This window comes from Botryllus schlosseri, chromosome 15 (assembly GCF_051294905.1).
Source record: "Botryllus schlosseri isolate E-star chromosome 15, Bs_hap1, whole genome shotgun sequence".
In the NCBI taxonomy this organism is placed as follows: domain Eukaryota; kingdom Metazoa; phylum Chordata; class Ascidiacea; order Stolidobranchia; family Styelidae; genus Botryllus; species Botryllus schlosseri.
In genome coordinates this window covers 11,265,568-11,280,193 of record NC_137250.1, presented here as the reverse complement: position 1 = coordinate 11,280,193, position 14,626 = coordinate 11,265,568, and the positions used below count along the sequence as shown (strand labels likewise).

Here is a 14,626-nt window from a genome sequence, read left to right as displayed (position 1 = left end):
GAGTAATGTTGATCGTACAACCGAGATGTATCTATACATCAGGGGTTAGGAACTTATGGCTAGCGAGCCATATGGCTCATTTGGCTCTTTGATAAAAAAGTTAATTTAGCACTTATTAATTTATCAGTGCAATATAATAATGTTTGTTTATCTATAATAATACAAACGCAACAGCTTCTCGTTATTTAGAGGTGTGATCAGTTAATCTAATGCTAACCCGTCGGGTGCGGCGCGTAGAATGCATAATTGCAAAAACATGCAAAAACCCGTTGTTGCCCCGCCAGCAACCAAAATCACTCGCGAATCTCGGATTGCGACGCCTTTATTACAACCCAGTTTCAGAATACACATTGTCTTCCTGATCGTCGGCGACAATTGAACTCCCTTCGATGTGACAACCCAATTACAAATTCTTATTACAAACATAACCATAACCAATCACATTTCTTATTATTATTATCTAACTTGCTCGAAATGCCGTTAAAACGTAGGCTTTGCAACGCAACGTTATGTTACCAACGAGAATTGAGTATAGCAAAGTTAACAGAATAATATCAGTAACAATATTTTACGTCACCATTTGGCCCTCTCCTAAAGTGTCGCATGCTCAACTGGCGTTTCATTATGTCGCATGCTCAAATGTGTGTCAGCCAGTTTAGTGCGTATATGTTATAAGTTATAACATCACATGACGAATACCGTGTAGTAGGGTTACCAGATTTTGGAATCGGGAAATGAGGACACTTTTTCAAATTTTTCAGATTTAGAATTGCGGAGTAAAATTCGTAAAAAATGGTAAATTTTCCCGACTTTGTGGTTGGTTGACTAAAGGAAAAGTCGTCACTTTCGTTCGAACCACGAATCTCCTATTTAGCGTTATTTATGCCCATTTCTTGGCTCTAAAAGCTGTAAAGGAGGACGAATTCCCGAAAAGGAGGACATTTAGGCGTCCTCGGAGAACATTTTCAAAAACCTGAAAAAGGAGGACAAATCCTCCCAAACGAGAACGTATGGTAACCCTAGGTAATAGGCCTACTGACTCTTTGAGTAGCATACAGACCGGTATTTATTCTGACTCCTGTATATCGATTGGTATCGAATCTGTGAATTCATTATATTTGGTATATGTTTGGAATATGATGCGATAATATATTTATTAGCAACTGAGGGAGGACTTTTGCTCCACTTGCCTGGTCGACTTTATTTTGACGATGAAGTCTTCTGTGTGTGTGGATCCAGGACCCCATAATTTGTGCGGGGCATAGTCGCGCGATCGTACACAAGTCTGCGAACGTCAAAGTGATGCACTGACGTTAATGCTAAGCGCATGGTCTCCGCGACCACCTCCAATGAGTTGTAAGTCTTATAATAGACTACATTCGCTGTCTAAATACAGAAGCATTACACCCGAAACTGCATTGAAGTTACGTGTTGCAACAAATGAAAAAATAAAGATTTTGAAAAATATTAATCGTAGCATAATCAGCACCCACATATGCCGGTCCACAGTCATTATTGCCGCGCCGTTCGAACAGAAGCGAGATGAAATTAGGTATAGAGTAAGCCCGATCGCCAGGCCATCAACTACCCTTCTTCAGTTTCCGCAACATTACGGTGCGGGTAATAGGCGTGCTTCTCCCGGAGGTTGGTGTGGTTTCGGTTTTTCCGCAGTTCGGACCTGCCGGACTTTCACCCTTTTTAGGATTGTCTGATGATTGTTTCACGACTGGCGACGGTCCAGCATTTTTCGTGGGTGTCCGGGACGGTGTGGACTTCGCTGACGTTCTATCAAAGTTTGCCGTAGCCACCCGTACGCTGGACGATCTGTTGAGCGTGCCCGCAGATGAACTCGGACTCGAGGGTCGCACACTTTCACTTCGTTTCAGTCGCGACACCGGGTTTGCGACGTTTCTGCGAAAGCCGACTGTTTTTTGTTCTTGACTAATAGAAGATAGGTTACGTTCGCCTGCCATCCTTTTAGTCAATTCACTTGAATCACTGCGTACTACATTCCTGTTGATGTCTCGCGAGCTGGTTACCGGCGTTGAAGTTTTGGGATTTCTGTGACCACGGTCACTAGATGTCTTGAAAGTTACGGGACTTTTTTCGTTAGACGCCGCACGAGCGCCCTTTCGCAGTGGAGCCATAAGGCTTTGTGATGGTCCGTGGTATGTTCTCCTCGTTACAGCGCCTCTTTGAAAGGGTTCATTTCCGATGTCTGTTTTCGGGGATGTATTGGGTTGGGAAGGTACACCGACGCCTTTTCCGTCAGTTGTATCAGGTTCGTGCCCCGGCGTTAAGCTCTGCAGACCATCACCAACCGATTGCGGCCTGCCAGTTGGTGAAGATATGTGAATCTCTTTCTCCTTATCCGATGTTCCTACTTTGACCCATTTTACAACTTTCTCGCTCGATTTTGGTGTAATTTCCAAAGTTACTTTAGAGCCATGTCTCACCGTAACCTGCACGCTGCTACTGGCGTTATTATTCGGGGCGCGTTTCCCTACTGCTCTTCTGATAGTATTCGGCGTTTCACTGCCCGATTTCAATTTGTTAGGCGATAGTTTATCATGCTGTACTGTATTGGACTTCGTGGATTGCTTGTTTTCTGGCTTGTTTGTAGAAATTTCACCAGAAGTGGTGGTCGATAGTTTACTGTTCGGCTGTAGTGGTGGTTTGCTAGCGGAAGAATAAATTGCGTGAGCAGAGCGAGGTCGAGAGACTTCACGGTTGGATGAGATTGACCTTCGCTTGATTGCTTCGTCCTGGGGTTTGTCCAGTCTTGTACGACGCACTTCCGGCTTTGCCTTTTCCGGTGCTTTATTCGCCTTTCTCGTGGATACGACGACATTTTCGGAACTGCTTGATGAATTCTGACTCGCTGTGCGTCCGCGAGATGTACTGATCACTTTAGAGTGGGTCACTCTCTCGGAATGAGCCGACCAAGGTCTGTATATTTCGCGTGCTGACGATACCGACCGGCGCTTGAAACTGTCCTCCTTCGGTTTTGCTACATTGAGTCGATGGGCTTCACGTAATCTAACCGTTCTAGTGATATCTCTATTGGAAGTGATTCCATCATTTTCCGAACTAGCGGACGAATTTTGACTTCCGGATCGCCTTCTTGATACCCCGTCACCTATTTTGGACGTGGATTTAGACAGCAAAACAGTTCTCCTTGACATATTCGGTGTGGACTTCGTTGCAGCTCCCTGCAATCCGGTATTTGACGATTTCGGCGTAGCTTCCTTCGCTTGCGTCTTGATAGTCTTCATTCCGCTGTTATCGTCAGACTTTGGCTGTCTCACGCCACTTATACCTGTGACGACTTTGGACGAATGCTTGGTTTTCGATAGAACGGCCGATTGAGATCTGAGGGATGCTGACGTTTTGGCATCCTGAACCCGGGTACGATTAGTGCCGAGAAGAGCTGGGGTTTTGGAAGTGGTTGAATTTGTTACGCTTTGTCTGCTACTCGTTCTATACAACCGCAAAGGTGGGTCCTTCGATTTCGTGCCGGTTGATGTTGCAAATATATTGGGATCAGAGTACGCGTGAGAAACTCTGCTCTTCACTCTGCTGGAGAAGGACGAAGGTGGTTGTTTTCTCTCTCTCTCGTTCTGGATGCCACGACTTCGCATGTAAGATGTTGGAACTGTACTAGCTGGTCTAGGTTTTCTTACATTTTCGTTATGTTTTCTCAATTCTACGTTTTCCGCGCGCCGCACTGATTTCGTAGTGACTTTCTCCGAATCGGTTGACGTTTTGAGAGATTTCGTTTGTGCGTTGACAGTTTTGCGAATTTTTAGCGTCTTTTCGAAAATATTAGGATCTGAAACAGCTGCCCTCATCCCTGATATCGGCTTTCTTCTCGTAGCAACAGTACCAGATAAACGTTTCTTTTCATTCGATGTGACTGATGAATTCTTAGCTGTTTTGATGACTTTGTTATCTTTCGAGTTCGACGCATTTGATGGTACGGAATCGGATATTTTGGGCTGCTGGTTTTCCACGCCTTCATCTACAATAGTTGTTGCAGTGGAAGCTGCAGAAGGGGGTTCAATGGGTTCATGCTTAGAAACTGTGAGATCGTCACAGATCAGCGCGTCGGGGTTTTCATCCACATGCAAGTCAATAACAATCTTTGGTACAGACTTCGCTTTAGTTTCTGCACCCTTAACGTCATCAACAGAGGTGTTTACGTCATGTATATCTTCCAAAGCTTCTTCGGCCTTGAGCGAAAATGAATCCGTCGTAGATTTTTTGCTTGGGTCGTCTCGCGCAAAAGTTAGTTTTTCGGGCGGTAATTTATTGTGTGTTGTCTCCCCGCCTGGTGTGTTTTCGTGTGTTTTGTCTACTAGCTGGTTTGACGCAGGTGTTGTATCCGTTGAGGGTAGTGGTGTTGTTGTTATGTTGGCGATTGTATTGTTAGTTTGGTGGGGAGAATTTGAAGTAGGCGGTGATTTTGGGTCGCTCGCCGTTGGACGGGAAGAATTTACTGAATCATTCTCCATATCCTCCAAAATCAATGTTGGGGAAGCAGCGGTCCAATTTTTTCCCACATCTATTGTAGACCACCTGGATCTTCTGGTACGACGGAATACTCTTCCGGTGCTAACTCCAGCTTCATCCGACTGTCTGTCGGTGTTATCTGAACACGAGGGAAGCAATTTATTTATGACGATAAATTACTATTTCGCTTTACTAATATATTTTTTCGGACAAGCCCGATGCAATTTATGCGGTTATAATGTCGATGGATTTCACTATACGCATGTCAAATATAAATGATTAGGATATAGATAATGTATCGTTGTATTTTCGGAACAATCTAATTATCCTTATTTGAGTTGTCTGTGAATCAAGAGCAATACAGCTGAATTGAAATACGATTGATGTCAAGAATGGTGGTGATGCTAGCTCTTGATAACTATTCTAGGTCCCGGTAGGTCATGATCGGGTCTGAAAACAGAGTCGCCTTCTTTCATCACGCATATCCGGCTCGCGACAGAGAGAGAGAGAGAGAGTCTTTATTTTCATCGAACCAAAATACATAACAAACGGCAGTGATGGTGGTGCAGAAAATATGCGTGCACGGTATTCGGTATTAGATAGGAATGATCGATAAGACCGTGAAGGTCATCAAGTCTGATCACACCAGCATCAAACAGGTACACTTGACTCAGAACAGTCTGGCTGTAAAAAAATGTTTAGTTAAGAAAGGAAAATAGAAAAAAAAATTAAACAATGGTAGCAAATGATCAATGACGCAATGTCTGGGCGAGGTAGGGCAACAGTGTTAGTGTAACGACAAGATGTGATCAAGTAGGGCTTTTTTGAATCTATTATAAGGCAATTCACGGATATGTGATGGTAATGCATTCCAGATGATAGGTCCCGAGTAGTCGATAGATCTCTTAGTTAGGTTGCTATTGGGTTGGGGTAAGTAGACGTTTCCTTTAGACGAAGATCTCGTGTAATAAACATTCCTCAATTTTTAATTTCGGTAAGCATTTTGGAAAGTTGAGCCCAAAGCTGGGAGATTCTTATCTCAATTAATACCAAAATTGATTTCAGAACTTTCCACTTACCGCCTCGTTTTCGACTTTCCTCCAAGGCGCTATTTTCTTTGTAGCGTCGAATCCTTTCGCGTATATCATCGTTCCGGCGCTTGTTAGCCGCATCTTCTTCTTCTTCCAAATTAATCGGCCTGCTTCTGCGTTGCGCGGCGCCACTTTGGGGATGCAAGAAGCTGTCTATTCGAGTCTGCTCAACAGCCGTTGCTTCAGTTTTATTCGCGTCCGGAGATTCGAATCTCGCGGATACCGGTCTATTTCTAAATAGTTCCTCTTCCATGCTTTTGGAGAATCCCGGGTCGGAATTCGCGCGGTTAACACGAGCTCTCCGTCGCATCCTTCGTGACATATGTTCGAAACCTTCTCCCAGTTGAAGCGGCGTCGTAACATCGTCCCTCTCATTTTCCTGAAATATATTTTACTCTCTAACATGTATTCATGTGGACGGGACAGTATATACGCTGGTGTGAAACCTTAGTAAGTTAGATAAACTACTGTATTTTTCCGTATGAAAAATTGTGCAGGACTCCCCATGTGAGCATACGCTTGTGAATAATAAGCTCAATCGCTCTCCTGCGTATACCTAGTGGTCATTGATTGAGAGATGCCGTTGTATTGTCAATTTTTCTAAATAATTGTCTTAGGCGACCAAGGATGGTATAAAAGAACTCCACGAATTCCCTCGTAACGGCAGGGTGACGTAGCCTACTGCATAAGAGTTATCAGTGTCGCGACAGGCCTTCAACAGATGTGATCAAAGTAATCAAGAAAGCTACTTTCGTGAAAATTAGATTATTGTTATGACTCCGTGGAAACAGCCCGAAATTCCTCAGTCTCTCTCTCTAATTGGAGGAATATAATACCTCTACTTGACAAATTCTAAATAGCGAAAAGTAAGAAAGTAAATCATAAATTATTACGAATCAGAAGTTGAGTAAGTACTGTAAGTACTACTTGACTACTTCGAACAAGTAGAAGTACTTCGTCACTGACCACCTCTGGTCTTCAGTTTCAGGTATATTACCGAGGTTTCCGTCTTCATTGATCGAGAGTGCGGATTATGCAAGTAAATGTTGAACTGGCACGTGCTGGTTACCATCGTAAGTGGTAATTAGCAACTTTAATTAATGATTTGAGCTCACCCGTATGATCAGTTCGTCATCATCGCCAATTGTACTTCCTTTTCTCATTGCTGACGTGAATGGTCGTGATTTTTTCTCTCCGCTTCCAGAATGTGAATGACAAGGTTTGATTAAATCCTTCCTCCTGAATCAAGAAACTAAGGTTTAAAAAATGGAAATTCTAGGGAATAAATAAATCTCAACAATAAGAAGTTGTCATGATTCTATTTCGAAACGCTATACCAACGTATATGTATAGTATATACGGTCGCGATCCGTAAGTTCAAAATAGGATTGTGGCTGATATATAATGTTCCTACTTAAACGCGAGCATAACATTCTACTTTTGGCATACCTTGCCTTTCTCTTTTCCCTTTCTTTGTTTTCTTTCTGAGCCTTTACAAATTTTTCGCGAAAGTCGGCAATCACAGTGATGCAGTTTTCGAGTGAAAACTCTTCCGACACTTCCCCGAGATACAAAGCTAATTTCGATGAATTTTCTTTCACTTCTTTGCACAGCTTATCTTGCCGTTCAAGCTCTTCCCCAGTTTTCTGCGAATTCACATGTTGATTATGAGGACACGGTGTGTACGTTGTACAGTTCACTTTACATAAAGCACGTCATACTTTGTATCACTGCAAATTCATGGGCGTAAAATATGTGTATTTATCAGATTTTCACCATAGCGTGGGGTGTGAACCCCTTTCAAAGGCTGAAAATGACTCAAACACGCCAATCCTTATGCATGGGTGTATATCTCAGGAGTGTATATGTTTCTCTTTGCCTGTGCTACCCCCACTATACACCCCTGTGATATATCTCTATGATGATTGGTGTGTTTTCCTCATTTTCACCCTTTGGAAGGGGTGTGAAAGCACAATTTGATACCTGCAATTGCCGTCCACCCGATTTACACTGCACGCTCTGGTGAAAATCTGACATGTTTTTACACGCATTAATTTACAGTGCAAAACCACGATCGCGTCATATTGGCCGATGCTCGTATCAGCTATTTTATCTTTCCGTAATGAAAATTTGCATAATCGTGTCCCCTTCTAAAGTTTGATTGTTTCGTTCAACGGAATGTTTTTGCTAACCACCCTTTTTCATCTCCGCGTCGGTTGGAACGATAAACTGTGCGAAAGATATATTTTTGATGTTGTGATCTTTAACAAAGTAAACGAGTATGAAAGCTGAAATCATCTAAGAAACTGCCGGTAATAATCGAAACCTACCACTTATTCAAGAAACTGCAGGTAATAATCGAAACCTATACCTATCACACACTGTAATCATTCGATATGCATACCCGCAATCCATTGATTCGAACACATGTCTTCTTTGATATTGCGCTACTATCATACACTCCTAAATACCGATATATCTCCGACGATGTATAACCCCACTCACTAACGGAGCACAATATGTTTATTCTTGCTAGAACGCCTATGAAATACGATCTGTTATCAAACAAAAATATCTGCGTGCCCTGTCAATGCAATTATCAATCAATTATCACGTATAGTTTTTGTGATATTAGTAACAGATTTCCGATTCATAGTTATCCCGAGATATTGCAAGACATAGAACAACCCTCAATAAATCATGTCAACGACTACCTATCCGCGCTAACGTGTGGCGCAGCCCTGATGGTTAAACAGGTCTGCTCGCTAAGCATACATGACGCATTGCAATATATGGTACAATATCAATGAATTGCAGTAATAAACACTCAATGGCGTACATGCGTTTGCGGAGCCATGGGCGACTTTGTGTCTGCTGGTTTTATACAACAAATAGACCACTAAGTCAACATAAAGTTGAATTGAATGATTGGTCGGTTCGTTGCGTATTGTAATTTATATAGGTGCTGGTGATGACAACGGCCCATAAGCCTTTTACCAACTCTTTGCAATTTTAGAGTGAAAGAAGCTAGCTAATCAATAATCATTTCGGAATCCCCTGATATGTTTCAATATATTTCAGAATCAGATATATGCAGGACGATGGGGAAATGTTAATTCTGTTTAACTTGGTCATTTCAACTCGCTACATTCTTCTTTCGTTTTATTTCGATTGGTTGGACGACACACTGGGACCACATTATGACGCGATTCACGTTGCCTGTTTTTTGATCCCTCTGCAAATATTTCCAGATATTTGAAATGTTTCCTCTCTAGAGTGGCAGGAAGAAAAGTTATACGTCGTGCAGCGGACGGAAATATCGAACAAAGCCGATATCCATGGATAAACGGTCTCGCCTTTCAAGTACGAAGTTTCAACAGTGGTTTGTTAACTCTGGGAGTGGCGGAAAGGAGAGTCCCGACATCCTCAATCAACATTTTGTCCTAAATGTAAACCTAATCCGTTAAGTCAAAGCATCCGAAATCCGTAAACATCAATGTGACTTTTCATGATGTGAATATAAATAAGCTTATGTATAGTAGCAAGAATTTTGAATCATGTAATTGCAGGACAGGCTATATTAATATCGGTTCGGCCCCTCATATAGTTGCGTATCAAAAAGTTGGGAATCACTGGAAGAGGTGAAAATTCATGTTCAGTCCAACGATCATTCCCACCCATAAGTATCCCAAGTTGATATAAATCCAGATTATTTCACTGCAATAGTTATGTTCATTCCGCGATGGAAGTTATCCGTCTATCAATAGATTTAATATTTGTAGATGGAGCATAAGGTATACACTACGATAAGGCATGACATAGAACATAGACAAATATACAAACTGCTGGAGCTACCAACAGTTAAGTGCGCACGCGTTTGCTTACAGAATTTCTCGGATATTTGTTCTGTGTCATTTATGCTTGTCTGGGAGCTGCCGATATCCGAAGATAATCTGAAGTTTCACCCAACATATCGAGGATACGGAAGAAGAACGACAACGACACGTACCTTGAAAAAGCTTTCCATCCGATCTTTGAGATCTTCACAATCTAATTCTGACACTCGGGCCCGCAAGCGTTTCAAATCGGATTGGCAATGGGTTAGTTTATTTATAAGTTCCTCAGTGGATATACCAGTGGCTTCCGACAAGGAAGGTATCTGGTCCGACCAAAATAGCATACGCGGGTCCTGTCTTTCCAGTTCCATGGTGACGTAATGTATTAAAGTGACGCCGGGTTGATTGGCTTTGGTCTCAAACAATGTTTTTAACGAGTTCAACGAAAATCCAGATGCGTTTCCGTAGCTTGCGCCTTGATTCAGGAAATTTCCGGTTTCGAGGACAAGTTGAAATAGAGGAGGTAGTGAAGCGCATTGCCGTATTTCTGCGTGATACAAAACATGTATGAAACGCTGATAGTGCGGCGAATCTAATGCTGGAATTGGGAATCAAACCGAAACGCCAAATTTTAAATTATATAACGCAAATGCAAACATGAATTAAATTCAAATGTTCAGGTGCAAATTAATTGAACATATCTAAAATATGATGCGCACCTGTGATTATGCTATCAAGAATTCGTAGAGAAGAAGAAATTTCTTTCAGGCACGGCTTCGCTTCGCATTCGAACATACTGCATTCAATTCTTAGTTGATAAGTCGGAATTTTCATCAATTCGCTCATAAAAGTGTCGGCGTCGTCCAAAACGCTGTCGTTGCTCAAGTTCTCGTCTGAATGAACAAGTTTACTTCTGATATGAATGTATTCGTGTCGTGTAAATATCAAGTCCAGCATCAATCGACAGTGTGTTACCATATGTCCATGAGTAGATAAATGGGAATCTGTTTCGCAAATTATAATGATATAAAAAATTACCTAGCGACTTGGTGAAGGTTTCTTTTTCTGGCAGTAACTTCAGTAATGTTCTGAGCTGTTCAGCGTCAAACAAACTCGTGTCGCATCTCTCGATTGCTTTGACAAGGTCGTTCACCGGGCTGCGCGGAGAAATAGTGGAAATAAAACTAGGAATGTCACCGTCTACAAATCGCAGACGAGGTCAGAAATGTTAACCAGCCTACATAGTACGTTTTAGTAGACCTTCTCAATTGTTTAATGTTTGACGATATTTGTACAGCTAATTAGAAGACGTAAGCTATCGTAAAGACACTCCCATTGTGAAATAAACATATATATTAACAGTTTCCGTGTACGTAACGAATTGAAATTCCAATGTCCTAGTTTTGGGACATACCAAACAAATATATTTGATTAACTGTGTATCTCTGATGAGCAAGGCAGTCCCTACTTATTTTTGGTGCTATCGATTTGCGGTGCCCGTTTATAAGTGTAATATTGTCGTATTTTGGAACCCACCTCTTGAAAATTTGATCATTCTAATCCAACTGCAGTCCAATATGTAATATTGAATTGTCACATATCGGGCACTATGGAATATTATATAAATTTATACGTATAGGTTGTATTATGTCAAATGTAGCCTGTATATGTTTAAAATTATATAAACAACAGACAAGATATGGGATTTTATGAAGTAGAAAACACAACACCTACGCCCTACAGTCCTACATATATAAAAATGCACATTGCACAATGTATAAGATGGCTTACCGTTTAAATTGGCGTAGAAATATATTAGTATTCATACTCTGCTTTGCATCCAGAAGCGTGACCTGAGAACGTTGGAATAGCATGAGACAAAGGACAGTTCGCCAAACTTGTAAATAATACGCAGTCCCATTTTGTGTAATTAATTTACTGTCCCTGTCCCTGACCCGCCTTGGGTAGCCCATATGATGTTATATGCACTATCACAGCACTTAAGCCGCAAGAAGAGAGAAATGTGCTCAAGGAGAATCCATGAGCCGACTCAAAGTATACAGCATGAAAGTCATAGCAATAGTATTGGAATATACATAAGTTGGGCATGCCCGGAACAAATTCGCGTGAGTGATTATTGTACAGAGAAATTGTTGTAATCCACTTTGCTAATGCAGGCTTACGGCAAAATGAATATCAAGTATTTCGCAGATAACAAATTGAATGCAAGTTTTTATGGATCGCACTTACAGTATATTCTTCGGAAATTGCACATTGCGATTAATCGCATGTAATTAATAAAAGTTGCAATTAAGTGCAAGGTAATAATCATCATCATGTTCTCCATGTAAAAAGCCGATAAAAGTTGAGGAATTAGATTGGGATGCATCACAACAAGCGTGCTTTGCTATCACATTTCGCTTGTATAATGATGTATACCTGCTTCCGACGATCGCTCTGTACCGATGGAGATGCGCTACGTTTCTTTTTTTCGCTAGAGCCACTCTTGCTGCTTACATTTTTGCTATCCGGATGCGCAAACAGGTCGCTCAGAGTCGCGAAGTCGGCTGATAACCTTTTCTGGCCAGGCGACGAATTAGAAGCCTTCCAGATCGTGTCGGCGTTCAGAAGCCGATTGTCAGGAATTTTCCGCCATAGAACTCTGAAGGTAAAGTCAAAAACATGTCAAGATATAATACTAGTTGAAACCCATATAACCCCCGCAAATACACAAGACGGTAATTAGGCCTATATGCTAATATAAAGGCCGAAGCTACACGGTACCGAATGTAAATTTAGAGACGGCAAAAGTTTCAACGATGACATGACAACGCATACACAATATCACAAACGGGCATGACGTCACAATTTATAGAACCGCGAAGAGACGGAAATTTTTTTTGGGCACCTTTGGCTCTCCATACGATACTGATTATAATGTTAATCTTTACAATATGATAATCCAAGAGACAACGCCCGACCTATAACGGATTTTTGAGCCGATACCGATAAAACCAATAACTTGCACCTCCACCGATAACCCGTTAAATTCTGCCGATATGAAGAAAATATAGCATCTAGATTTACGCATAACTTCTTAGCATTTATTTGAAGAACTATGCTTGGAAAATGGACATGAAATGAACGAGAAAGGCTGCATCTGGACACAGGTGAGCTATATAAAAATTTATCAATGTTCCTTGTCTAGCAGTTGTAGATTATTATATTTCTCTGATTCACTATGCTGACTTCATGTTGTGATGTCACAAAATTTCCGGATAGCCGATACCGATACTTCTTAATATAGATTCGATAGTATAAGCGAGTATGTGCTCACTGCCAATAATAATTTGTCAATATATTCCCCATCATATTACCTTTTATATTTCGCTGTAGCTTTTTCCAGCTGTCGATTTCCCCCTGCAGCTGATGGAGGTGGGGGAGGGGGAGGCGGCGGCGGTGGTGCTAGGGGAGGTGGGGGTGGTGGAGGGGGGGCGTTGGCTATCTGGTTGCTGGTATCCATATTTGCATCTTTCGACGAAGAATTGTCAATAAATTAAATATAAATCTATTCCAATATGCATTCTAACTAGCGTCCAATTTTACTTCATTAAATAGGATATGCATAACTGAAAAACAGTTTGACCAATTATAGTTGCAGTCAAACAGTTCGATCGAGATCGCCCCTCAAGGAATCAATGAATCTACCATAGATGAAGCAATTAAGTGCTTTAGGTATATCGGTACCCCATTACCGACAAGTCATGTTCCAAGTTTCGCGCGTCGGTAAAATCAGATTCGTGCAGTTGTGTTAGGTTAGTAAGAAAACACCACATTATACTCGATATGTATTGTTACTATTTCTCCGCCCTCGACTCTTTGTAGATACAAGTACGGTAATGGTGGATTCTATGTCCAATATGTTACCTTTTATGCAACGAAATAAGGACCTCGGTGTTTCGTTTGCACTGAAGGAATACTATAACACTTCACATGAACTTTTGCCGATGAATAGAAACCTTTGATGAAAAGTTGTTTAATCGACATTTCAATACTCGAATCAGTTTTGACAACACTGACTCATCTAAGTGAGTAGGCTTTGTAACAATATCGGCCATCAACGCGATTGCACTGGGTATACTGATGGCCTTCCATACAATGGTTGAAGTAAAAGTAAGGTTACAATTATGCTATCTCTAATCAGGACTTTGGATGATCGTATTTTACTGTACGTATACAGTACCCTAAACACAAGGGTGTTGTTTCCATACCGGGCCAATTACCCAAATACTGAGCGAACAGAAAATTATATACCCATGACCTGCACCATAGGCGCAGCTAGAAGGAAAATATAAGCGGTGCAATTTTTTAGACTGGGTGAGTGTTTATATAGCTCAGGGGTGAGAAAGGCAATTTTTTTTTTAACATTAACATGTGGCCACCGATCGGTTGTGATGCAGTGAACCTGAACAATGTTCAAAAACAATTTTCTCTTTCAAATTTCACTGACTACGTGATAGAATTATTAAGTTGGCTAAAACAACGCTGAACATCAAATTTAGCTCAATTCCAACCAGAACCATCGATGTTATTGCAACAGAAAGTTTTGAATTATTATGTAAAATAATAAATTTAAAAATATCAAATTTTCTTTTAACCCCATAAAATTCTATCGCGGTAGAAATATTAGGATTTGAATAAAGTCGTATTTACGGTGGTCAAGTCTAAGAAATTTTTCTACTGCAATAACTTCCCTTCTAGTGGTTGGAATTGAGGCGAATTCGGTGTGCAGCGTTGTTTTAGCCAACCTAACAATTTTATCATATGGCCAGTGAAATCTGAAGAAAAAGATTGTTTTTGAACAGCCCTGAGTTTAAAACATATGTCGTCACAATATGCAATTAAAAATCAGGGTGGTAAGGTGCCTTTCGCCCCCTGCTTACGCCGTTGGCGATGGATCTGAGAAGATGCATTTTAGCCTCGTTTAAGGTTACGCACATCCAGTCAAACAATTTCGCGCATCACGATGCATTTCGATAATTACTATATGACAATCGATTTGGTTGTAAATTTCTCAGGTAGGTACCGATACGTTCCACTTTCCAACAACTTCTAAATAACATTAGGGTTATTAATCGCACACGCGTTTCCTGCTGATCTTAGCACGGATTGCTGATTCTTTGATGT

General features: G+C 41.1%; 1 protein-coding gene across 2 annotated transcripts; it reads right to left on the bottom strand.

The window, feature by feature from the left end:
- Positions 1-1,414: 1,414 nt before the first annotated feature.
- On the bottom strand, positions 1,415-14,006 carry LOC145457656 (uncharacterized). 2 transcript variants are annotated; one of them, XM_080335875.1, is made up of 10 exons: positions 12,817-14,006; positions 11,879-12,101; positions 11,231-11,292; positions 10,478-10,596; positions 10,159-10,332; positions 9,613-9,986; positions 7,053-7,249; positions 6,719-6,842; positions 5,592-5,982; positions 1,415-4,651 (listed from the first exon to the last, which is right to left on the bottom strand). In XM_080335875.1, the coding sequence occupies exons 1-10, from the start codon at positions 12,960-12,962 to the stop codon at positions 1,581-1,583; spliced, it is 4,881 nt and encodes a 1,626-aa protein (XP_080192001.1). In that variant the 5' UTR covers positions 12,963-14,006; the 3' UTR covers positions 1,415-1,580. The 2 variants fall into 2 exon arrangements, with proteins under 2 accessions (XP_080192001.1, XP_080192002.1); XM_080335876.1 differs by having other exon boundaries at positions 11,957-12,101.
- Between the last annotated feature and the right edge of the window lie 620 nt (positions 14,007-14,626).

Coding starts and splice junctions, on each gene's coding strand:
- LOC145457656 (XM_080335875.1), bottom strand. CDS start 12,962: ATGGATACCAGCAACCAGATAGCCAACGCCCCCCCTCCACCACCCCCA. Junction 12,102..12,816: donor GCTACAGCGAAATATAAAAG/GTAATATGATGG, acceptor CTTTACCTTCAG/AGTTCTATGGCGGAAAATTC. Junction 6,843..7,052: donor AGGGAAAAGAGAAAGGCAAG/GTATGCCAAAAG, acceptor TTCTTGATTCAG/GAGGAAGGATTTAATCAAAC.